Raw genomic sequence first — 27439 nt, 5'->3', positions numbered from 1 at the left:
GATGGGGAAGAAGGTGAGATGGAGGAGAGTGAGAGATGGGGAAGAAGGTGAGATGGGGGAGAGTGAGAGATGGGGATGAAGGTGAGATGGGGGAGAGTGAGAGATGGGGATGAAGGTGAGATGGGGGAGATTGAGAGATGGGGAAGAAGGTGAGATGGAGGAGAGTGAGAGATGGGGAAGAAGGTGAGATGGAGGAGAGTAAGAGATGGGGAAGAAGGTGAGATGGGGGAGAGTGAGAGATATGGAAGAAGGTGAGATGGGGTAGAGTGAGAGATGGGGAAGATGGGGAGATGGGGGAGAGTGAAAGATGGGGGAGACGGGGGAGAGTGAGAGAGATGGGGAAGAAGGGGAGATAAAAGAAAGAGAGGGGGGTGATGGGGAAGATGGAGAGATGGGGAGAGAGAGAAAGAAGTAAGAAAGCACAGCCAGCCAGGGATAACTGCTAGCAGTGGTTTCGCTATGGAGGTGCGCGTGGGGGGGTTTGCGGGCCACACCAAATGTCATCCTCGGAGGGGGTGATGCCAAAATGCCAGCTCTTACTCAGTGACAGGAGACAGGTAATGCAGTGTGACATTCTCCTGCAACACTTGGCTAGTGTCTCAGAGGTGGAGCCAGCAGTGCAGGTACTAGCCTCCGGGGGCAGCTCATCATCACCGGGGATGCTGGCCATGCCTCCGAAGGGTTTTCTCATGAGATCACGCCCCTTTATGTTAGGCCACCTTTTCGGTTGTGCAGCAGTGACGTGCGGTGAGGTCAATGGCTGGGGAGGCACACATGTATACAAACACAGTTAGGAGCATGACAGGGAGTATGATGGGGAAGGGCGTATGACAGGGGAGTCTCTACCCACATCTCCCTGGCGTGCCGGTGACAACTCTGACTGCTAGCACACAATAAGGTAGACTGTATAATGTAGCTCACCCCCACTGTGAGAGGGAGCAGTCTGGGTGTACAGACCTAGCTCCATGTACAAATCTCCCACGATGATGTCACTGGCAGAAGCTCCACCTCCATGTGACATCCTGCCTGAGCAACCAACAGGAATGCCCAGCATGCAGCAGTGCACAGGATCCCAACCATGCACTAGGCACTGACGGCTCCATCCCCCACACAGAATTCTCTGCCCCCACACTGAAGGCTCCGCCCCCTCTGAGTGCCTAGACTCGGATCAATGAAGTCAATATAAAGGTTTACTGGTTTGCAAAACACAGCAAACCTATTGATTACAGGCTGTGGGTGGCTCCCAGCCTCTCATGATTTATGTTAGAGGACTCCCCTTGCAGAATGCAGGGCGGGGCTCTTAGGCAGTGGGGCCCACCGGGGAATACCCTGGCTCCACAGCAGCCCATTCCGAGCCTGAACACATGTAACTTTGACAAGGAAGGTGGGCCCCCCTCAGCTCTGGGACCCATAGCAGCTGCACCCCTTACATCTATGGTAGTTACACCCCTGCTTCTACTGTAAGCTCCACCTTCAAGGAACAAACCCCACCCTCAAGCTACCATTATGTGCAACTTGCACAATTTTACTCTAACTGCCCTATGGAATTTAACCCTTTAAATCCCTTGCTTAATTCTGCGTGTCTCTTGATTCTCCTCTCTGTTCCTGTGACATTGACCTGTAGAGAAGTATTGTTTTCCTGAGTCATTCTGACTCCAATCCCCGGAATAGTGGCTACACTGACAGACCCGTGCCCCTACAATCCCTACACCACCGTGCTACACCATGTTATTGTCATAGGCTTCCCATACATTAAATCACCTCTGCTCTACATTAATTGAGACATGACTTTTTGTGCCTGTTCTGCAAATCTCCAAGTGCTGAATCCGTGAATTTCCTGCGATTAACATCAAATGAATCACCCATCGCTCAATACACATGCAATCTATCAATTACTGGGCTGTGCGACTTTACTCACCGCTGTCATGTTCAGTTAAAAAATGAAGAAGATGGATAGGATGAAAATACACAGAATTATAGTAACAAAGAACGACCTTGATGATGTTTCAGCACAGAAGCAATGAGTGGGATTCATGCTATTTATCAGTAGTGCTTACATGTGCAAATAACTTATTACCTCTGCCTATCATTGCCTGTTTGGCAGACGGCTGTATGTTCTGACATAATAATGACATATATTTAAAATGCTTATTTATTTATTTTTTTACATACTGGTAAAGAGGACATTTACCATGTACTCAAACAGCAAGGTCCACCCTGATTCATTAAGCTCCAAGGGCAAGTGATGGCTTGTTTGCAGGAAAAATTGGGCTTTGACTGACAGAAGTTTTAAGTCTGATGTCCCCAGACTATGGGCAAATTATTAAAACTTTTTTTTTTTGCAAAATGAAAGTGTCCTGCTATTACATAGCTTCATTTTTATAGGGGACATGTATCAAGCTTTGGAGAGAGCTATAGAGGTGAATTTGACCATAGCAGCCAATCAGCTTCTAGCACCATTAATCTAGCACAGTCTATGAAATGACAATTAGACGCTGATGGGTTGCTATGGTCAACTTCTCCATTTTCTCTCTCTCTCATAGGTTTGATACTTCTCCCCCTATGTACGGTTTCCGTATGCTGATTGTGGTGACCGCACCCTGGTACTGTATGTTCAACAGGAAATTCTTCAAATTGACATCTGTAGCAACAGTGACACCAGCAGGCAATACAGAAGTACTACACTTGTCCACATAAAATGTTTTCCGGTTTGTTTTTTGATTTGTCCGTGTAACAAGTGCACCTGCCACTCCCGCACAGCGGAGGCAGCCATTCCGGATATTCGCATCTCAGTGATGACACTGGTTCTGGGTAAATGGATAGAATGCAATGATTTACATGAGCTTCCTCCTTCAGTCATTAAATTCCAAGCACAATCACTAGCAGCCATGAGTAGTGGGAGAATAGGGTCTGTCTGTAAAACAACATCTGTGAGGTTTGGTGCAATGTTATTGGTCAATAAACTCAGTACCTTTAAATCAGAGTTCAGGACCATATTACTGATAGGCCAGGTTGACACTTGCAGGGGCACCAACTGAGAGGGGGTTTGTCACCCCCTCTCAGCCACCCACAAATTTTAACCCCTGTGGTGTTGTGGCAACCCAAAGCCAGGAGGGACTCTTCGCAAATTACCTCAACTTTACCTTTTGGTCCAAGCTACTTCCTATGGGACTCGTCACAGAGACTCCATGATGTTGTAGCCTAGAACCAGAAATAGCTACGCTGCTGAGTAGACATTTTAGTTAGTCACGTCCATCACTTTGCCAGGGGTACACGCACCCTTAGACATGGTATTATCAAAAGAAAACAAATAGTCTCCCCAGTCAGCTGGTAACAGATAAAAGTCCTAATCTTGAATTGGAAGTAAAGCAAAAAAGAACAACTTTGCAAATCTGGTAACACCATGCTGCACGACAGAGGGGGCAGATGTAACATGTGCAGAGAGATTTGGATTTGGGAGGGGTGTGTCCAAATGCATATCTAAATTGCAATTTTACAATAGAGCTGTCCAGCATTTGCGGGCTACATGCAACAGCAGCCAGTATTTACCCTGCATGCAAACATAACACAGGTATTAGCCCCCCTTTCATTGCTGATACAGATCCTCTCTAGTGGAAGGTGCTGTAGTATCGTCATCGATCAGATAAGTGTCCAATAATGGAACGCTGTTTCTTATTGCTTATCTTACCCTTTGATCAGATCGATTCATCTATAGTTCTGTTTCTTCGTTGCCTACTGTACATTCTGCCAATTACAATAATTACAATGCAGACTAATTAAACAATAACAAAGGAATCCAGATTAGGATTCATCCTGCCGCTCGTTGCTAGGCTACGGTCCATACCGTGACTAAAATCTCCGGGACCGAGTGCGAAGAGAGGGATCCTCGCTGCCAATGATACGTGTACATTTAGAAAATACTAAATAATCGGTTGATATTAATATTGGTCTGGCATCTGACGGTACGCTTGGCTGGACCCAGAACACTAATGCACAGGAATATATATATCATAGCCACAGCCCCAATTCCCTTTCATTATTAGCCATAAATATTAATATGATTCTCTGCTGCTACCTTCAGGTTTATGTCATTTGTTTATGGCGCTGGGTGCACCCACCGGGGTAATGAGATAGTGTATGGAGGCCTCCATTCACAGATAAGTCATTTTCCATCATTTGACCCTCCTGGCTCGCTGTAACTGATAATCCTTTCATTATGCTGGGAACAGCAAATTACTTTCACAAACGGCAACAATGCTGTTCTATAGGTGCCTGGGACATAAATCAGAATAGGGTTCCGTCAATTACTCCTTGTCCCTCCCAGGCAGCCGCAGGACCGGCTGACAGGGCTGATAACTCAGCGGTGGGTTACTGTGCTGTGTACAATATTTAGGGGCTCGCTGTGTCCCAGCTGGGGGCAACTTGATTGCAACTGATTTCAATTGTGATAAATGACACATATTCTTTTCCTGATTGGCTGATATATTTCTTTATTTTATTTCCTTCACAGGATGAGAAAAACCAAATGATGACAACAAACGTCTGGCTGAAGCAGGTAGGCTATACACAACTTACTGTATATCTGCAAGAATGTACGTACAAGTCATCTGTGTGCTATACAGAACCGGCCGTTTACTGGGGAAAATAGATTTAAAGACCAAACAATGGGCCTGATTCAGAGCCGGACGCTATTTGCGGATGGTCCTTCCGAAAAAGGGTCTGGCTATTTAAATTGAGCGCTCGCTCTTTGCGGTTTGTTGACGCCTCTATGTCTGAGCGAGTGAATGAAAAATGCGCTCGCTATTTTGTAAAGACGCCCCTTTGCCGTTCCCATCACACGTCATCTCCGCTATTTATTAGATTAATCGGGTACATCGAAGGGCATCTGAACTGCTCGCAGTGCTTGTGGTAGGTTTTTCTTACCGCTATCACTGCGAGCAGTTCAGGCTAAAAGACAACCAAATGACGTGGTCGATGACGCTCCTTTACTAATTGTGCACTCCCATTAAACGCCCTTTTGACCGTTTGGCACGCCTGCGTTCGGATCTCCACTCCCCCGTTTTCAAGCACCTTCCCCTGTTACCACCCACAAACGGTACATTCTGTCAATCACATTAGCAGCCCCTCGTTGTTTTGCGAGCGCACGATTTCCGACCGCAATGACTGGTTTGCGCATGCGCATTACGACCCATACGCATGCGCAGTTGTGCGAACATCACTAATAGCGAACGAGCGGCTCTGGATCAGGCCCAATGTTCTCATCTCCCAACAGGACCCCTTCCACTAGGGAATGGGTATGATATACCGCCGGCCGCATGATTCCCGTCAGCGGCAGCCCGACAGGAGCAGAGTGCGAAGCAGCAAAAGCCCGACAGCGCTGGAAATCCCGATCGTGGATAGGTAAGTATAGACTAACCTAACCTAACCCCCCTAACCCTAACCCTAACTTCCCCCCCAAGTGCCTAACCCTAATCCCCCCTCTAAGTGCCTAACCCTAACCACCCCCTTCCCCGCTGGCTAAACCTAAGTCCCCCCGGGGGGGGTGCCTAACCCTAAGTCCCCTCTGGGGTGCCTAACCCTAACCCTCCCTCCCCCTAGCCTAACCCTAACCCTCCCGGGGGGGTGCCTAACCCTAAGTCCCCCCCCGGGTGCCCTAAACCTAACCCTCCCCCCCGCGGCTGTCCGCTCGCGGCGCCCAGCATCACTACGATCGTGATGCCGGGCGCCGGTCTCCCGGCATCGGGGAAATGCGGGCGTCTACATCTAGACGCCCGGCATTTCACCCATGCCGGGATAAGACAGTCGGGAAGCTAGCTGCCGGTATTTAGGCAGTCGGCTTCCCGATTGCATACCTCCACTAGGTGTACAAAGGCGCGCTTCTGTTGACACTTCACACGCTAGTAGGGAGATGTACTATCAATCCTTAGGGCTCTATTTACTACAATCCGCATATTGAATGCGGATTGTAGTGTGATATTACCGAGTGAATTCGCATTGCGAATTCAGGCAATATCACAGGGATTTACTATAAATCCCTTGCAGGGACAGAGCTTGCGATAAAGCTCTGTCCCTGCGGATCCCATCCGCACTCTAGTCGCGGTATTTTCGGAAAAAATACCGCGACTAAGAGCCCGCGCATGCGCCGACCGACCACCACTACTACCCCCCACCGACGCTAAGCCCCGTTGATACTAGGGTTTGGAGTAGAATTTTACTAATTCTACTCCAATTGCCCTATAGTAACTACAGGTGAAACTAAAATAATGTGAAAAGGGTGTGAAAACACCCTTTTTCACTTTATTTTAGTAAAAATAATGTTAATAAATAGAGCCCTTGGAGAGAGATAACAACCAATCATCTGTTAGCTGTCATTTGTCTAGCACCGTTTATAAAATGACAAACGCTGACTGGTTGCTATGGGCAACTTCTCCACTCTATCACTCTCAAAGGTTAGATACTAACTGTGTGCTCGCAAGCGGCTCAATGTTTATGCACTGCGCATGTGCGAGCGCAAGCCCCGCCGAGCGACTGAAGTTCAGTCGCTACGGACCTCGCAACAAGATGGGGCGGCTGTCGATGGTGAGTGACAGCTCAGCCCGTTTTGTGGTTGGGTAGGGTGGGTGGTTGGACAAACGCAGGCGTTCCCTTAGGAACGCCTGCCGTTTGTAGGGAGGTCTTACTGACATCACTAGTCTATTAGAGCAGGAAGTCCACTCGGCCTTGCGGCAACCTAGACCCTACCGTAGGGTCTCGTCACAAGGCCGATGGTCGCGATTATCGTGATGGTCTCCTGGCCGCTCGCACAATGTGTGTGTGGTCTCCCACAGCTTTGCGAGTGGCCGGAGAATAAAAAAAACAAAAACGCCCACCATCCCAGCGAGCAGCCAGTGGATGCGAGCGGGTCCTAATCAGGGCCTATATACATTGTATGGATTTCAGCAGTCACCTGATTCATAGTATTCCTGTGCCTGAATTGGGTTGGGTAATGTCGACAGCGGTGACTTACCTGCTCCAGATGTCAGTGTTGGCTCCAGTGGTGTCTTCCGGGTTCCGGCGGTGATGTGACTGCGACTTCTGGGTCAGACCTCTAATCCTCCTGTGTGGATATTTCTCCCCTATCCCTAACAGTAATCCTTACCCGTCACCCTTCCTCTTGTGCCTAACCCTAACCTCTCCCTGTGGCCTAACCCTCCTGCTTGCAGCCTAACCCTACCCTTCCCTCGTGGCCTAACCCTGACCAACCCTCTAGTGCCTAACCCTAACCTCGTCCTCCGCAGCCTAACCCTAATGTCAACATTCTGACAATTTCGACATTTCACCGGTTGACATTCCGAGAATGTCGACACGTTGCCTGTCGGCATCATAGCTGTGGAGATTGACTACATCCTGCTTGAATAAAGTGTAAATGATTGTCAATCGGGTTCATGCAATTAATAATTACAATATGAACAGCAAGTAGTCGTATATAGAACAATATGCTGAAGCATACACTGAGGCTGCTGGCAGGGCACTGTGAACGTTACAATCTTTATATCATAAATTAAAAAAACACACTGTCACTGTATAAGAGATACCATGGGGGATGCCTAATTTTGAAACTTTAACAAGACAACTAAACATACAACCGGTCTTTACTCTCGCAGAAAGCTGATCAGGGCTGTAAGGAGGGGGTGTACGACTAGTTCCGCTGCCCATGGGCGCAAGACCGCGTGTGCATTATCTAATATGCAGATATTAAGTGGTTTCACTGCAAAATCCAGAAGAGTGCCAGCTGCCAGACAATGATAAATGACCCCATTGATTTAATAGGCTGTGCTAATATTACACAGGCTTCCCTCTGAGGACGGAGGATGGTGTGAGTGACATTGATGGTCTGTCTGCGGGATAATGGCATATGACAGGATTTGTGGATGCATTTCTCCAATAATAGAGGTGACAACGTGATATTACAATGTTCCCGCCGCCTAATGACTGCAGTTCTTATTCAGCTACAGAAACAATACTCTCTGCGATTTTAAATTAACTCGGCATCAAAGTGTTTAGCCCATAATACCTTTCTAAGCCATCTACCAATATGAATAAGAAAATGACAGTAATGAGTTTTATACAAGAGAAGAACATTAATGATGGGAAATTCTTCTTCTAAAAAGGTTCATTTATTGGACGCTGGTCTTAGTACATTATTATTGGCCAGTTATTGGAAATTAAGGGTAATTGCGCTTGGTGAAATACAGGGCACAGAGAGGTCGTAGAATATAGGCAGTCTTCTGTATGTGCCAATATCAGTTCACGGAGGTCGCTGAGATGGACCTGAGGCCATGAATTAGTATTATATATTATTATTATTGTTACCATGGCGCTGTGAAAGTGGGAACTTTTGGAATGTAATGACTGGAATTCCCCAGGAAAAAGAAATGATCTTATTATGTATATTAACTGCATGTCAGCTTTAATTAGGATGTCTTTGAGATATGAACAATAGCTTAGATATCCAAACTAGGGGCACATGAGGTATCATGGTCAGTCATTCACCATTGGGTGGTACATAGGGGCCAGATAGAAACTTTTGCTATGGAGCCTCCAAATACCTAGTTACGCCCCTGCATGCAGTGTCATATGCCGATGCTGCTAGTCTGGCCATGGCCGGCTGGGTCCCGGCGCCTACGCTATGAATTTGCTAGGCGCCGGGACCAGAGCATGCGCATGAGCGGTGGTGGCGCCGCGCATGGGCATAACACCGGCTTCTGGGGACTGCATTGTTTGCAGCCCCGAGAAGCCCTGTAGGGCTGTCTGAAAGGCATAGCAGTGGCTTCCAATGAGAGCAGCGGCTTTATGCTAATCGCAGCCCGGACTGGCATTCCCAGGGGGAGGAGACACCTACACCTGAGGCTGCTTGTCCTGTGCGTGACTGGCAGGTGGCTCTTCCAATGGGAAGCCACCTCCAGTCACAGTGTAGCCCGTGCAGTCACAGACTGCAACTGGCTCACTGAAGTACCGAATTTTACTGGGAGGCTGCAGCAATTTATAAAAATAATGTTAATAAATAGGCTCCTAGTCCCTACCTGAAGATGTTATTCAGATTATTTTTCTGTTGCTATTTAGGAGCTTATTGGAAGATGTAATCCAAAATCCTAATAAGTAGTCGTTATCCAAAGTCAATTAAATAAAGCAGGAAAAATGTAGGAGAAAATATCACCACAAAATGGCTGCCAGTATCTGGGCATCCCTTATATAGGGCTGTGACCTGCAGTGTGACATCACAGTACATGCAGGCAGCAGCTAGAGATGGCTATAGCCACAAAATGGCTGCCAGTATCTGGGCATCCCTTATATAGGGCTGTGACCTGCAGTGTGACATCACAGTACATGCAGGCAGCAACTAGAAATGGCTATAGCCACAAAATGGCTGCCAGTATCTGGGCATCCCTTATATAGGGCTGTGACCTGCAGTGTGACATCACAGTACATGCAGGCAGCAGCTAGAGATGGCTATAGCCACAAAATGGCTGCCAGTATCTGGGCATCCCTTATATAGGGCTGTGACCTGCAGTGTGACATCACAGTACATGCAGGCAGCAGCTAGAGATGGCTATAGCCACAAAATGGCTGCCAGTATCTGGGCATCCCTTATATAGGGCTGTGACCTGCAGTGTGACATCACAGTACATGCAGGCAGCAACTAGAAATGGCTATAGCCACAAAATGGCTGCCAGTATCTGGGCATCCCTTATATAGGGCTGTGACCTGCAGTGTGACATCACAGTACATGCAGGCAGCAGCTAGAGATGGCTATAGCCACAAAATGGCTGCCAGTATCTGGGCATCCCTTATATAGGGCTGTGACCTGCAGTGTGACATCACAGTACATGCAGGCAGCAACTAGAAATGGCTATAGCCACAAAATGGCTGCCAGTATCTGGGCATCCCTTATATAGGGCTGTGACCTGCAGTGTGACATCACAGTACATGCAGGCAGCAGCTAGAGATGGCTATAGCCACAAAATGGCTGCCAGTATCTGGGCATCCCTTATATAGGGCTGTGACCTGCAGTGTGACATCACAGTACATGCAGGCAGCAGCTAGAGATGGCTATAGCCACAAAATGGCTGCCAGTATCTGGGCATCCCTTATATAGGGCTGTGACCTGCAGTATGACATCACAGTACATGCAGGCAGCAGCTAGAAATGGCTATAGCTTACATCTGCTCTGGGCCCAAAGGCCCTGCAGCAGCACTATGAGAACAGAAAAGCCGGGGCTCAGGAGATGGCAGTGTAACTCGGTGCAGGAAGAGGGCCGGGCCCCAGAGGCGGCCTGGGCCCTGTATTAGCCCCATTCTCTGCACCTAGTGTAGCTATGCCCTTGCATCATACTTGCCTACTTTTGAAAAAGCATTTCAGGGAGATTGTGACAGCAACACCTATGAGGGGCGTGTCATAAAATTGATTTACATCCACATGTGAATGAGCCCCAAAGCAGTCAGTAACATCTACTTGTTGATGAAAACACACTGATACTTCTCAGAAAATACATGTAGCCATAGGGATCATTGTGCCCTATACCCAATGCAGGGAAATGACACTAATGATCCCATTTGAATGTATATATCTCTGTTTTTTCTTTTATATAACAGCTTCATAATGGGCGTAAGGTGCAATCAGGGAGATTGCTGGACTCTTCAGGGAGACAGGGAGATTGCTGCTATTTCAGGGAGTCTCCCTGACAATGAGGGAGAGTTGGCAAGTATGCCTTGCATGTGAGTGGCAGCTGGTCTGCCAAATATTGGAAGAGTGTGTACGGTGACACAATCCTTTCAGTAGATTGTTTTAGCAGATGCAGACATGAGATTTGCTGCAAAATTGGATATGTGTGGGGCCATATATTGGGTGTTGAATCTATGTCCAAGTCTCAAGTAGGATTGTGTCAACGCTCTGGTCTGGAGTTGGATGTGTACCCATATAAAGTCATGCAGCCATGGCCGTCACTACCATGGGAGCAAGGGGTGTGGCTGTTATGGGGCCCAGAGCTTAGCGAGGCCCATTTTCCTTGTCATAGTGTTTTATACATTTATCATCTTTGGGTGGTACATAGGGGCCCTTACAAACTTTTGTTATGGGGTCTTTAAGATTGCTACGTTTTAGGCATCCTAGATGACATTACTTATAGAACTTTACTGGGCATACATTTTTCCTATAATATGCATCCAGTATATATCATCCTGGGCATTGTGGTTACTCATGGTTTTGTTCCTGATGTTACTGCCACTAATGGGCATCTTCCTGGCATTACTGCCACTAAAGGGCATCTTCCTGGCATTACTGCCACTAATGGGCATCTTCCTGACATTACTGCCACTAAGGGGCATCTTCCTGGCATTACTGCCACTAAGGGGCATCTTCCTGGCATTACTGCCACTAATGGGCATACTCCTGGTATTACTTCCACTAATGGGCATCTTCCTGGCATTACTGCCACTAAGGGGCATCTTCCTGGCATTACTGCCACTAATGAGCATTTTGTGGTATTACTGTCACTAATGGGCATCTTCCTGGCATTACTGCCACTAATGAGCATTTTGTGGTATTACTGTCACTAATGGGCAGCCTCTTTGGCATGTATTATTGCTATTAATCGTCATACCGATGGATGTTACTGTTACTAGTGGGCATTTTGTTGGCATTACTTCAAATAAATGCCATTGTAGGCAGTGCTTAAAGTTGTCCTAGAGATGTGGTGAAACTCACCCTCCCTCCCCCTCTCTGCATTTTTCATTAAAGGGTCAGCGCGCACCGAAGGAGCAAAAGGGGTGTGGACTCAAAAGAATCCCCAATTCAAATTACGACACGCAGTAGCACAATCTTATTCACATCACACCGTAGATAATGCCCCTGATTCACCTTATACCACATAGTAGTGTCCCTTACTTATGTTATGACACACAGTAGTGCCTCTTTTACACAATGCCCACATTAGTGCACCTTATACACAATGCCCACAGTAGTAGTGCCCCTTATTCAATGCCCACAGCAGTAGTGCCCCTTACACATAATGCCCACAGCAGTACTGTCCCTTATGCAATGCCCAGTGTAGTGATGCCCCTTATGCAGTGCCCCCTATGCAATGCCCCCAGTAGTAGTGCCCCTTTTAGTAATGCCCCCAGTAGTAGTGCCCTTATTAGTGGTGCCCCCATTAGTAGTGCCCCCATTAGTAATGCCCTTACTAGTGGTGCCCCCATTAGTAGTGCCCCAGTGGTAGTGCTCCCAGTAGTAGTGCCCCTTACACAAGTCCAGTCCGACGGCTTCTTGGAACTATGGGAGAGACGTCATGACATCTCTCCCATAGTGCCCACTGTGGGAGCCGGAGGCCGGAGCTCAGGAGTGAACACCAGCCTCCGGCTGCCGCTGTGGGGAAGGAGCGGGGCGCCCGCTGGTAACAAGATCTCAGTGGGCATCTAGCAAATGAAGCCTCCCCGTGGTGCGGGATAACTGGCCAGGTATGGTGGGCTGGAGGAGGCTGCATTCGTACCGCCTCCAAATGGAACTTATGGAACGCAGTTTCACACCGTCCGGCCCACTTTAACCCCTGATTGTAGGTGTTATTGCTACGATTAAGAATATTACTGTACATTGCTGCTACTAATAAGCATCTTACTGGGTGTTACCGTCACTAATGGGTTTTATCCTGGGCATTAAATTTACTTACATTGTATGAAAATGTACATTTATAAATATTCGTATCAAAAGCAACATCCATTAGAACAGAGGTTCCCACACTCCGGCATTACAGTCCACGTTTTAAGGATATCCATGCTTGAGCACAGGTTACAATTAATACCTTAGTCAATTTTATTTATCTGGACTCAAACATGGATATCCTTAAAACCTGGACTGTAATGGCGGAGTTTGGGAACCTCTGGGTTAGAGTATGAGAATAATCATTGTTCTGTTCTCTGAATTGTGTTTCGAGATTTGTTTCATACAGTTGTTCCTATGATTGATGGTTGCTGGAAGAGAACCTTCCACTCCTTATCGAACATTAAAACGTATCTCCCAATATTCCTAAATACCAATTTGTCCATGCCGCTGATCGGACCGGACTTACTTAGAAAAGTCAGTAAAATGTTGGTTTTGTTTGTGTTGTTTCTCAGGAATGGAACGACTATAAACTACGGTGGAACCCAGCAGACTACGATAATGTCACCTCCATTCGGGTACCCTCAGAGATGATCTGGATTCCAGATATTGTACTGTACAATAAGTAAGTTCCAACCAGAATCATAGGGGTTCTGTGGTAAAACTTTAGATAGAGGCTCCCCAACAGTCCAGCTATTAGAGATATCCATGGTTGAGCACAGGTGGTTAAATCAAATTGACTGAGGTACTAATTAAATCACCTGTGCTCAACCATGGAGATCTGTAAAACCTGAACTGTTGGGGACATCTGAGTTAGGACACCAATGCTGGAAAATGATTTCTTTATGTCCTGCTAGAGAGGCCCAAAAATATTTCAAAGTGGTTCCTGAATCAGTTTGTCTAAATCAGAGTTTCTCAAACTCTGGCATTACAGTCCAGGTTTTAAGGATATCCCTGCTTGAGCACGGGTAACTTAAGCCCTGTACACATTGGACAATGTGTGTACAGAGCGAACTCGTCAGCGAAAGACCCGGCGGGGGTGCCAGCATCGGCAACAGCATACACACTTGCCGATTCCGGCAACAACGAACAACGGCGGGGAGGGGGGCATGCTGCATTTGGCAGCACGGCATCGTTAACAATATCCCCAGAGTGAGCTGCATGTACAGGGGATATCGTTAACGACCTGCGGGAAGGCGCGTCGTTCGTCATTCAGTTCATACACACTGGACGATTTGAATGTTCTATCGTTCAACGATATCGTTATCTTCATAAAAATTGTCCAGTGTGTACGAGGCTTTAATTAGTACCTCAGTCAATTTGTTTCAACCATCTGGACTCAAGCATGGAAATCCTTAAAATCTGGACTGTAATGGCGAAGTTCTCGGGAACCTCTGGTCTAAATGGTTCTAGAGTTGAAAAATTTGTCATTAATTCTCAAACTTGTCATAGTCAAAACCAACTTAGCTACATTCCTGCTAGCCAATCACGTTCAGGCGTAAATGGCCACAGTGTATTTGAAATATCTTTCCACGACAACATCAATTTGGTCACTGTAATGGGCACAGCTGGAATTATTAGCGCACTAAAATGTTGGAACATGTACTGTAACCATTCCATCTCGAACAGGCAGAAAGCGCCATATCTTATAATTTATTTTTAACATCTTTTAGCTGAACCGAGAAAACAAATTTGAACTCTAACTTTGTAGTCAAATTTCAAATTCGAGCTGACAGCCTAGCAGGCACAAAGCAGATGGTGGTCGCAGCAAAATACATTTAAATTTGTTCGTCCGAAAGTTCAAGGGCTTCAAACTGGGCCGGTTCATTCACAACTGCTGGCTGGCTGCAACTCCAACAGTTCTCTTAAGCTGGGTACACACGTAAAGATTTTCTGTCCAACCATCCAAACTCTGTCCTCAGGACCCCACACAGTTCATGTTTTGCAGGTCACCCAGCAGGTACACAGGTGTACTCATTACTCACTGACACATTTTAAAAGATCCACAGGTGAAGCTAATTATTTCAATTGTGATTCTGTCAGGAGACCTGGAAAACATGCACTGTTTGGGGTCCTGAGGACCGAGTTTGAGAACCTGCGAACTAGTTGATTGGTTGGAATGAGAATCTGGTAAGGTATGGGAGTAACTGATGATCAGCAATTTGCTCCTACTGTAAATGCCAGAAAACAGATGAAAATGGCGTCAGACAAGTTTGTTAAATGTTTGATCTAAACCACAGGTTCTCAAACTCGGTCCTCAGGACCCCAAACAGTGCATGTTTTCTAGGTCTCCTGACAGAATCACAATTGAAATAATTAGCCCCACCTGTGGATCTTTTAAAATGTGTCAGTGAGTAATGACTGCACCTGTGCACCTGCTGGGTGACCTGCAAAACGTGACCTGTGTGGGGTCCTGAGGACCGAGTTTGAGAACCTCTGATCTAAACAATTTGTTCAAACAACAGTTTTTGTCCATTTTCCGGCATTTGGGAGCAAATTGCTGATCATCAGTTACTCCCATACGTTACCAGATTTTCATTCCAACCAATCAATTAGTTGGATGGTTGGACAGAAAATCTTTACGTGTGTATGCAGCTTTAGCTTCCTTCAATCAACTATCTTCAGTCTTCCACCAAAGGCATCCAACACCTAAATTTGGGCTACTGAGCCACAACAAAAAATCTGGATAGCCAGGGTATTGTGTGATGTGTGTGTGTGTGCATGTCTTCTTTGTATCTATGTGTGTGCTTTTTGTCTATGTGTGTTTTGAAGCCGTCAAATGTTTAAAGCCAATGCATATTGTTTATGACAGAATTTTCTTCCGCTCTGTGCTAGGAGGAATGAATTGTTCATCTATCTAATGTCAAATTAATTTAGAGGTTTAATGAGTTCCGCTCAGAGGGAGCAGCCTTGAAGCCTGTCAGTTCCATTCAGGGTCCGAGTTTTGCATAACAAAGCAATTATCCCGCCACTCGGGCGTGCTGCACATTTAGATATTTAGTAGACGTCATAATTCATGATGGCATATGTATTGTGTCAGGAGTGACTGTGGCTGTACAGCTATAAATATTCCTGGTCATTGTGTTCCTGGGGCCAGTCATTCCTCCACCCTCTGTAAGGGCAGTATTGTAGCGCCCCATGTTCCTCACCTATCCCTTACATCCCCAGCTAATTCTGTACCTCCCAGCAGTCAGTGCCGGTTCTACAACCCCTTCTATGTCCTCTATCATTTATACAGTATAATAAGCGATCTCGTATGTCTCCACCTCAGGAGGATGTGATGTATTATGAAGGCAAAAAAGTAAAAGTATAAAAGATAGGACTTATCATAGGGGCAAACTCAGGATTCTCTCGGATACCAACCTGCCCTTAAATTCTCCTGCATGCCATTCACACATATACCCAGCGCTATTTACACAGCAGGACCTCTCATTAACTATGACATAATGTCCTGGGCCAAAATGTAATTTTCCATAAGATAAGTTTAATTTTACAGGCGCTTTTGATGGCATTCTTATCTAAATACTATATATATTAAAGTCCACCCTGTGGATTTGGCTATATCACTTATATGCATTGGGTAGATGTCACATTTATGAGATACAGTACACAAAGTTCATTCTAGCACCCTGCACCTGTCACAGCCCATGCAGTTCCTCTTTTCTGTCGTGGGTGTCGCTCTCTGCGCTGGTGCTTCTAGCACACTCTGGTTTTGTATATCAACAGTTTGTTGCATCAGCTGAGTGTGCTAGAAGCACCAGAGAGCAACACCCCAGGCAGGAAAGAGGAACTGCACGGGTTGTGACAGGTGCAGGGTGCTAGAATGAACTCTATAGAAGGCAGCATACTGTATATATACCCTGATATAGCACTGTCAGCTCTATTATAATGTTATGTAAATAATTGTACCATTGTTACTTATAAAAACAAATGGATGTATACACTCTATTTCCTATAAAGGTGTTTTTGATCGTAGTCTGCTGCCTCCATTCCCCTCCTCACATCATGTCACTGCCCCTGTCACATGCAGCCCTGTCCTCACTAACACATCACTCATCTCCTGATATACTCTGTGCTGCTGGGGACCCTGCTCCTCCCACTATATAACTCTTAGTCTGTGGATTCCTGCTGCCTCCATTCCCCTCCTCACATCATGTCACTACCCCTGTCACATGCAGCCCTGTCCTCACTAACACATCACTCATCTCCTGATATACTCTGTGCTGCTGGGGACCCTGCTCCTCCCACTATATAACTCTTAGTCTGTGGATTCCTGCTGCCTCCATTCCCCTCCTCACATCATGTCACTGCCCCTGTCACATGCAGCCCTGTCCTCACTAACACATCACTCATCTCCTGATATACTCTGTGCTGCTGGGGACCCTGCTCCTCCCACTATATAACTCTTAGTCTGTGACTTCCTGCTGCCTCCATTCCCCTCCTCACGTCATGTCACTGCCCCTGTCACATGCAGCCCTGTCCTCACTAACACATCACTCATCTCCTGATATACTCTGTGCTGCTGGGGGACCCTGCTCCTCCCACTATATAACTCTCAGTCTGTGGATTCCTGCTGCCTCCATTCCCCTCCTCACATCATGTCACTACCCCTGTCACATGCAGCCCTATCCTCACTGACACATCACTCATCTCCTGATATACTCTGTGCTGCTGGGGGACCCTGCTCCTCCCACTATATAACTCTCAGTCTGTGACTTCCTGCTGCCTCCATTCCCCTCCTCACATCATGTCACTACCCCTGTCATATGACATTTTGTCCACACTAACCTAACCACACGAGTGGACAAGTCACTGCCTCCCACAAAGTCCGCACACTCCTCTCCTGCTTTGTGGGCTCTATTCAGCAATAGTGACAATGTAGCCTAGCCCTGAATATTATCCGGCAACATCGTTCCGATTTTTTTTTTTTTAGCAATTATTACATTTTACAGTATGTCAGCTCTTCCACATTTTCTTTATGCTTCATTGATACATTGTCCCGGTGATGTTGCAGAAGACATTGATTCCGAACACAAAACTTTCTGTTTCTTCATCTGTGCATACTCAGTAATGCGCTTGTGTATAGTCTCCATCCCTGCCAGAGGCGTCACCGGTAACTCTGACTGTCCCTGCACGCCGGAGGCGTGACCTAATATAAAAGGGCAGCCCGCACCCCCCTCATGACGCCACTGGCCCCTGCTTTACGGTGACCGCCGAGTGAAAGTCCAACGCCCAGCCTGTCAAAACTGTCTAAATTGATTGAAATGTGCTCACAGGCTTTATATTAGTCTGTATACTGTACATTTATATTTATGTGCTTTTATATTTAAAATGTTTATATACACATGTCACCGTAAAGCAGGGACGGAGACTGGGCGGAGTTACAAGACCCTGCAGGGACTTATGGAAAATTTCCCTCTGTCCCTGCAGTTTTGGGGATAATTATTTTCCTCATATAACGCCATTCTGAGATGACGTTATATAAAGGAAATATTTATCGAGTAATTTAACGTTTTTGATTTGAATAGCACTGTAGAGAGCAATGGCTGATCCCTACAGTGTAATACTCTGCGAGATGGGAATTAGTGTAGAATATATTTGCGTCCTCTTCTCCATTAACCCATTGCTGAATTGGGGATTTATATAATAAATACAGAAATCATAGTTTCCGCATTTTTTATGTAAAAATATCACAGCTGACTATAGACCCCTAAATTTGCAAACTCATTTTTGCTCAAAATTACTAAATTTCTCTTGTCGGGACATAGGCCCATCCCGACCACGCGCTGGCAGTACATCGATAGCCGCCAATTGCTTCTGGTTTCGGACCCGGTGAGCCTAATACCCACGCACGACCGTTAGGCTGTGCATACGTCAGTACGGGCTGCGGGGATGGATCCAGAGAATCTCTCTATTATGGGATACTGCTATCTTATGTTTTGTATTCCCGGAGCTTAGTAAATGTAACAATTTAGCAGAATCCATTGAGGGCTGTCATGTGATCAACGCAGCGTTTCATGCACCCTGGAGATTCTTCACTTTTGCAGGTATCCCCCGAAAATGGCTGTTATTGGGGGGATTTCCAGTAAAATGACTTTATTAAATATGCCCCTTTGTATTTGTAATCACTGCAGAACTGTGAGATCAGATTGTGCCCTGACCCCTAGTGTATCGCACCCAACGTAGTGACCTGGACAAACATTTTATGTCAGAACCACCCAGAAACGCTGCCTCAGTTTTCTACCACGTTAGCCCTACACTTATCAGAACTCTCCTTACCGATGCCGTAAAAATCATCAATCAATCAATCAATCAAAGTAATCACAGCCCATATATTTGTCATACCCTGTACAGTACAGAGAAGGAACCTCTCCAGCCCATATATTTGTCATACCCTGTACAGCGCAGAGAAGGAACCTCTCCAGCCCATATATTTGTCATACCCTGTACAGCGCAGAGAAGGAACCTCTCCAGCCCATATATTTGTCATACCCTGTACAGTACAGAGAAGGAACCTCTCCAGCCCATATATTTGTCATACCCTGTACAGCACAGAGAAGGAACCTCTCCAGCCCATATATTTGTCATACCCTGTACAGTACAGAGAAGGAACCTCTCCAGCCCATATATTTGTCATACCCTGTACAGTACAGAGAAGGAACCTCTCCAGTCCATATATTTGTCACACCCTATACAGCACAGAGAAGGAACCTAACCAGTCCATATATTTGTCACACCCTGTACAGTACAGAGAAGGAGCCTCTCCAGCCCATATGTTTGTCATACCCTGTACAGTACAGAGAAGGAACCTCTCCAGCCCATATATTTGTCATACCCTGTATAGCGCAGAGAAGGAACCTCTCCAGCCCATATATTTGTCATACCCTGTACAGCACAGAGAAGGAACCTCTCCAGCCCATATATTTGTCATACCCTGTACAGTACAGAGAAGGAACCTCTCCAGCCCATATATTTGTCATACCCTGTACAGCGCAGAGAAGGAACCTCTCCAGCCCATATATTTGTCATACCCTGTACAGTACAGAGAAGGAATCTCTCCAGTCCAAGAATTCAAACAAACCTATCGATCTGAGATCAGCCAGAAACATTTCGCTGGTTACAACTCTATACAATGTATCGGCAGAACCAATATAGAAACTATCTAATCACTATACAGGTTGAGTCTCCCATATCCAAATATTCCGAAATACAGAATATTTTAGCATGACTGAGAAAGTGAAACCTTTGCTTTCTGATTGTTCAATGTACACAAACTTTGTTTAAAGCACAAAATTATTACAATATTGTATAAAATGAGCTGCAGGCTGTGTGTATAAGGTGTATATAACACATAAATGCATTCTGTGTTTAGATTTGGGTCCCATTCCCAAGATATTTAATTATTTTATGCAAATATTCCAAAATACGGAATATTCCCATATCCAAACTACCCCTGGTCTCAAGCATTTTGGATATGGGAGACTCAACCTGTACTTGTGAATAACCAGTAAAGTAACACAGTGGTTGCAAACAAGGAATTGTATTATCAGCCAGCAAACATACATAGGATAAAACAAACATTTTATTCTGAAGTCCCTGTATGGAAAGATAATGGAAAACCTGCTGTGCGTGTCAGAATATACAGGTTATCCAGCCGTTAAACCCCTGTACAAATAGAGAGCCAGCTCCTCGCAGATTAGCAACTCGCCAGAGAAAACAAATAACCGTAAATAAGATGAGCAGGACGCTCGCCGGAGGTAACGAGAAATGACGCCTGTTGTGTCCATAGGGAATCCCTTTCAGGTTGCCCATCAGTCAGAACACTGATGGTCGATTTACCCCATTCCCCTGTTCGGTGGTAAATGTGCCGCAGGGGGCCTCGTTAGTTCAGCTACGAATAAGCAGATATGATAGTTATGGTAGTAGGAGATGAGTCTAATATCTGTTAGCCCAAATCAAAAACCCACAGGGCCTAATGTAGTACGCGCGCCCGTTTGTCAGGAGAACTGACCATATACGGGTGCGGATAATGTGGAGTAGCAGCCATTTCTATCTCATCATGTCTAACAAATGACTGCAGTGGGTGATCTCACATTGGCAAAGCTCAGCGAGGGTCTATCTACGCAGTTATATGTAAGTTATAATAAACCTCTTTCCCGGCGTAACATTTGCACCAAGTATGAGGCAAGTGCACCCTTATGACGATTATGGGTCAGTGTGCCATCCTCCTGAGATGCCAGGGCCAGTGTGCCATCCTTCTGGGACTCCGGGGTCAGTATGCCATGCTTCTGGGACCCCAGGGTCAGTGTGCCATCCTTCTGGGACTCCGGGGTCAGTATGTCATCCTTCTGGGACCCCAGGGTCAGTGTGCCATCCTTCTGGGACTCCGGGTCAGTGTGCCATCCTTCTGGGACTCCGGGGTCAGTGTGCCATCCTTCTGGGACTCCGGGGGCAGTGTGCCATCCTTCTGGGACTCCGGGGTCAGTATGTCATCCTTCTGGGACCCCGGGGTCAGTGTGCCATCCTTCTGGGACCCCGGGGTCAGTGTGCCATCCTTCTGGGACCCCAGGGTCAGTGTGCCATCCTTCTGGGACTCCAGGGTCAGTGTGCCATCATTCTGGGACTCCAGGGTCAGTGTGCCATCCTTCTGGGACTCCGGGGTCAGTATGTCATCATTCTGGGACTCCAGGGTCAGTGTGCCATCCTCCTGGGACCCCAGGGTCAGTGTGCCATCATTTTGGGACCCCTTTGTCGGTGTGCCACCATTCTAGTACTCCAGGGTCAGTGTGCCATTGTTCAGGGACCCCAGGGTCAGTATGCAGTGAGCAGTAAAGGTGGGATGAGACTGTCACTTCAGAATCATGTACTTGGGCCATTGCACTGTATCCTGTATGAGTGTATTTATATTGTGTCTAGGTGGCAGCTCTGAGCTTTCCCAGTTTGGAGCCTTATTATTCTTGTGGTGTTTTGTGTTCAATAGTGAAAAAAAATTCCATATTCAAAATTGCCCCCAATACCTACCCATCTACACATAGAGGGGTATTCAATATGAAACGTTAACCTCGCCAGCGAGGTTTTCGCCGCACATCGGAGGTTTTTTACGTCGAAAAAGTTTCGCACGCGCTCCCGATATCCCCGTATTCAATATGAAATCGTCGAAAACGGCACGCAGCGAAACTGAAATCAGCGATAACTTCGCTGATTTTTGGGAAAAAGACCCTAACACCCCCAAAAAGTTGTTTTGACATGGGGGATAACTCTGGATACCACCGATTAGCCCTTCTGAAGTTTTTGGGGGTCTTTAAACGGGCTCAATAGCTGCTATTTTGGGGATTTGGGAACGTGGTGAAGAATAGTATTTAGAAGATTTTTTTTAGCTGAAAAAGTAGTCCACAAATTTGGGGTACTTGAAAATGGGGGTGAGCATATTTAAAAGTTGCTAAAGTGAAGTTTTAAAAAACGTGAAAAATCCACCTGCCAGAAGCACCTGCAATGAAAAAAACACTTGGGGCATACTTGGGGACCCCCCTAGATTCTAGTTCGCTAGTTTTTACCTTTGTACCCCAATTCTTTTTTTTTCGCCCCCAAAATGAAAGTGCTATTTTTGGGGTGTTCTAAGGTCTTTTTTGAAATTTTTTTTTTACCTTTGGGGGACTGTCTGAAGGGTGCAGGGTGGTTTCCGAAATGTTGCACCCCAAAACCCCAATTCTGCTTTTTTTTTCGCCACCCATTCCTTGGCGATACTTTTTCGCAGGGTCAAATGCAACATACTTTTCGCACCGGCGAAAAGTTTTCAAATTGAATACGGTGTAAAAGTAAAACCAGCGAAAATGACGTCATCCGAGCGAAAACCTAGCAGAAACTGAGTTTTCGCTCCATATTGAATACCCCTAATAGTATGAAATAAAGTCCCTGGTAGGCGTCTGTCTGTGTGTTGGGGATAATCTCGAGAACCACTGGACGGATTTTTATGCACTTGTCACTATTCTATAGAACATTTGTGGAGGAAGGTTTAGGTGTGTGACACATTACTGTATGACAGGTGTATGACACATTACTGTATGACAGGTGTATGACACATTACTGTATGACAGGTGTATGACACATTACTGTATGACAGGTGTATGACACATTACTGTATGACAGGTGTGTGACACATTACTGTATGACAGGTGTGTGACACATTACTGTATGACAGGTGTGTGACACATTACTGTATGACAGGTGTATGACACATTACTGTATGACAGGTGTATAACACATTAATGTATGACAGGTGTGTGACACATTACTGTATGACAGGTGTGTGACACATTACTGTATGACAGGTGTATAACACATTAATGTATGACAGGTGTGTGACACATTACTGTATGACAGGTGTGTGACACATTACTGTATGACAGGTGTGTGACACATTACTGTATGACAGGTGTGTGACACATTACTGTATGACAGGTGTATGACACATTACTGTATGACAGGTGTATAACACATTAATGTATGACAGGTGTGTGACACATTACTGTATGACAGGTGTGTGACACATTACTGTATGACAGGTGTATAACACATTAATGTATGACAGGTGTGTGACACATTACTGTATGACAGGTGTGTGACACATTACTGTATGACAGGTGTATGACACATTACTGTATGACAGGTGTGTGACACATTACTGTATGACAGGTGTGTGACACATTACTGTATGACAGGTGTGTGACACATTACTGTATGACAGGTGTGTGACACATTACTGTATGACAGGTGTGTGACACATTACTGTATGACAGGTGTGTGACACATTACTGTATGACAGGTGTATAACACATTAATGTATGACAGGGGTATGACACATTACTGTATGACAGGTGTATAACACATTACTGTATGACAGGTGTATGACACATTACTGTATGACAGGTGTGTGACACATTACTGTATGACAGGTGTGTGACACATTACTGTATGACAGGTGTGTGACACATTACTGTATGACAGGTGTGTGACACATTACTGTATGACAGGTGTGTGACACATTACTGTATGACAGGTGTATAACACATTAATGTATGACAGGTGTGTGACACATTACTGTATGACAGGTGTATAACACATTAATGTATGACAGGTGTGTGACACATTACTGTATGACAGGTGTATGACACATTACTGTATGACAGGTGTATGACACATTACTGTATGACAGGTGTATAACACATTAATGTATGACAGGTGTGTGACACATTACTGTATGACAGGTGTATAACACATTAATGTATGACAGGTGTGTGACACATTACTGTATGACAGGTGTGTGACACATTACTGTATGACAGGTGTATAACACATTAATGTATGACAGGTGTATGACACATTACTGTATGACAGGTGTGTGACACATTACTGTATGACAGGTGTGTGACACATTACTGTATGACAGGTGTGTGACACATTACTGTATGACAGGTGTGTGACACATTACTGTATGACAGGTGTATGACACAGTAATGTATGACAGGTGTGTGACACAGTAATGTATGACAGGTGTATAACACATTACTGTATAACAGGTGTGTGACACAGTAATGTATGACAGGTGCATAACACATTACTGTATAACAGGTGTATGACACAGTAATGTATGACAGGTGTATGACACATTACTGTATGACAGGTGTATGACACATTACTGTATGACAGGTGTGTGACACATTACTGTATGACAGGTGTGTGACACATTACTGTATGACAGGTGTGTGACACATTACTGTATGACAGGTGTGTGACACATTACTGTATGACAGGTGTGTGACACATTACTGTATGACAGGTGTGTGACACAGTAATGTATGACAGGTGTGTGACGCAGTAATGTATGACAGGTGTGTGACGCAGTAATTTATGACAGGTGTGTGACGCAGTAATTTATGACAGGTGTGTGACGCAGTAATGTATGACAGGTGTGTGACGCAGTAATGTATGACAGATGTGTGACACATTACTGTATGACAGGTGTGTGACACATTAATGTATGACAGGTGTGTGACACAGTAATGTATGACAGGTGTGTGACACATTACTGTATGACAGATGTGTGACACAGTAATGTATGACAGGTGTGTGACACATTACTGTATGATAGGTGTATGACACAGTAATGTATGACAGGTGTGTGACGCAGTAATGTATGACAGAAGGGAGCAGAGCAGTGACGATTTTGGTGAAACAAGTCTATGAAAAACCGGACGTCTGAGCACTTCCTTGGCTTACGCTGCCTAAACTATTATAGATATATCACAGTGATGGACTTTATTGTATACCATGTAGAGATTGATACGTATTATCTGGTTTCTCAAAAAAAAACTGATGTAAGCCCTGTGTACAGGTACAACATTACTGTATTTCTCTTTTTTTTACCGTTCCTATTTAATTTATGTGATGAACGATACTTTAGTGTTAAACAAGTCCAATTCCCGGTAAGAGTCGGCTTTGGCAATGACAATAAATACAGCCCAGGGACAGACAGTTAACATGGCAAAAGTTGACCTAATAGGAGACTGTTTTGCTCATGGACAACATTACGTGGCCCCTCTGCACGTTACGTCCAAACTAAATCTTTTCCTGCTGACGTCAGGAGGAAAAATGACTAATGCCTACAAGGCAATCTAATAAGACCTCGGTTAAACAAGACTATCGCCATAAATTCTACATTGTTCCCATGCGAAGCCGGGGCGGATCGCTAGTAATGGAATAAAACAGGGAACATACAAATTACTGTATTTGGCAATAAATAAAAAGTTTTTCTTACGCAGCAAATGGTTGCGCACTGTACATTGCCACATTTCTGTGATAGACTGTCTCAAATATCAACTACAGTAGATGACTTTAATCAGTACATGCACTGTCTAGTTACCAGAATAGTTGTCCCCATCTTACTGCAACTCTGTTATCTGTTCTCATCTCCTAAATATTTGTTGCCTGTTATATGGAATTCCTTTACAGCGTGTATTGCTTCCTATGAGACAGAACACAATGCAGAATATAGAAAATCAGCCTCATAATAATAATTATGGAATTTTAAAATACATTTGAATTTTTCTGTATTATGCTTTAGTTTTCGCTTCCCACAACAAGGCTCCGAGTACAAGTATACACAAGTAGCAGAACAACGCCAGCCCGAGCCTTTGTGTGTTCCCCTCCGTAGGTACTAACAATCGGCATTGTAATATCCTCGCCCCGGGGAGTCGGAAACAGCACGAGCTGCAAAGCTCAGCCATTCCGCCTGTGAGAAACTATTTTCAAATTGATTTTTCATGTTATTTCGGCCTAGGAAACAATGCTCCATCTTTGTCTCTCACAGCAAATTAGTTATTCTCGGAAAACCTCAGTTCCATTCCCTCCGAGTCCTCTGTGATTTATACGTCAGCGGATCACATGGTGAATGCAATAAGCAGCCTAGGGAGGGCCGCAAGAATAGGCCTCTGCCGAGAAGGAATCATGTCCTGTACTAGACGCATTGTGATAATCCGCAGGTCTCATAATTATTATACGTCAGGAAATTGGTCTTTAGACCATTTACTGTATATCAGAATTTATAAACCCTATGAACATAGTTCTACTTTTAATTAAATTTTATCGCTATAGTATCATCGCAGGCAAAGGATAAACACTCCTAATATCTATCAAGGATAAAGTTGCACGTTGCTTTTAGATGAATCATAACTCCCATCATCCAGGTGTGAGTTGAGCTATGTACAGTGCAGCCAATATTTTGTCACTGCTATAGCGTAAGAATGAGCGCCCCCTAGCTTCCAATTAAATGTACTGACGTGATCAGTTTAAAGATTCCAGCACAAGTGGCATCCCGTCATTACATCTCAGACACTGGTTCCCAAACTTGGTCCTCAAGACACCAGAATAGTCCAGGTTTTAAGCATATCCATGGCTCAGTACAGATTTTTAATCAAAATGAATGCGGCACTGTACTAATTAGCTGTCACCTGTGCTCAAGCATGGCTATCCTTAACACCTGGACTGTTAAGGGGGCCCTGTGGACTGAGTTTGGGAACCAATGATCTACGTGAAAAAAATGGAAAAATAAACAATAATAAAAAAAATTGGGAGCACAAGATGTTTTTGGTATAATCTTTGTGTAATGTGACCAAAACTTTGTCATCATTGAGAGAAAGTGTACCTATAATTTTATGGGGGCAATTGTACAAATCTGATTGTGGGTGTGCCGTTATGCACGCAGTGGGCAAGTTTGCACCATTCCCCAGAATAAAGAGAGCCATGCAGGCTCTGTGTTTGGTAAATGACCTTTAATGTCCTCTGAGTCCATTGTAAACTTCTGCCCTGAAATATATAAAAAAAAACTCCAAGGGCCTGGGGCAGAACACCACATTGCCAGTTTCCATCACAAAATCTGGTGGGGGTCCTGTCATACAACCCATCCTCCCACGGCTCCGTCTCTGCTGAGCATGCACGCAAGCCCTGGTTTTGCCAAGATATTCTGGTGGGCGCGGCCACTATTGGAATCACCACCATTGCGCCATCTGGGTGTAGTTACGCCCCCTGCATAGGGGTAGATGGTAGTGGCAGTTCATCTAAACCATTTCTGGGCTGTAGTTGATGTATGCCTATAAGAGGCATTACTGCCACTGCTAAAATATATTCCATAATAAAGCCTTGCATGTCCCAGAGATAACGTACTAAAACACTGAAACTGAGATTAGGGTGTAGATTATATTCTCTTCAAGGTCAAATAATTATTTTACTTGTTAGATTGTAGCCCAATACTGTA

General features: G+C 45.2%; 1 protein-coding gene across 2 annotated transcripts in view; it reads left to right on the top strand.

Moving 5' to 3' along the window:
- The window catches only part of CHRNA2 (cholinergic receptor nicotinic alpha 2 subunit), a 124762-nt gene that overhangs the window by 81639 nt on the left and 15684 nt on the right, over window positions 1-27439 (top strand). Inside the window, exons 4-5 of one of the 2 annotated variants that reach the window (XM_088447537.1) lie at window positions 4511-4555; window positions 13146-13255. In XM_088447537.1, coding sequence (XP_088303663.1) covers window positions 4511-4555; window positions 13146-13255 — 155 coding nt within the window. Of the gene's footprint in view, window positions 1-4510; window positions 4556-13145; window positions 13256-15227; window positions 15326-27439 lie in introns of those variants that run through there. The other variant, XM_088447538.1, reaches the window with a different exon arrangement.

The sequence above is a fragment of the Taudactylus pleione genome, unplaced genomic scaffold (assembly GCF_031769625.1).
Source record: "Taudactylus pleione unplaced genomic scaffold, aTauple2 ptg000434l, whole genome shotgun sequence".
In the NCBI taxonomy this organism is placed as follows: domain Eukaryota; kingdom Metazoa; phylum Chordata; class Amphibia; order Anura; family Myobatrachidae; genus Taudactylus; species Taudactylus pleione.
The sequence above is the reverse complement of the archived record's forward strand: the minus strand, read 5'-3'. Positions and strand labels throughout refer to the sequence as shown.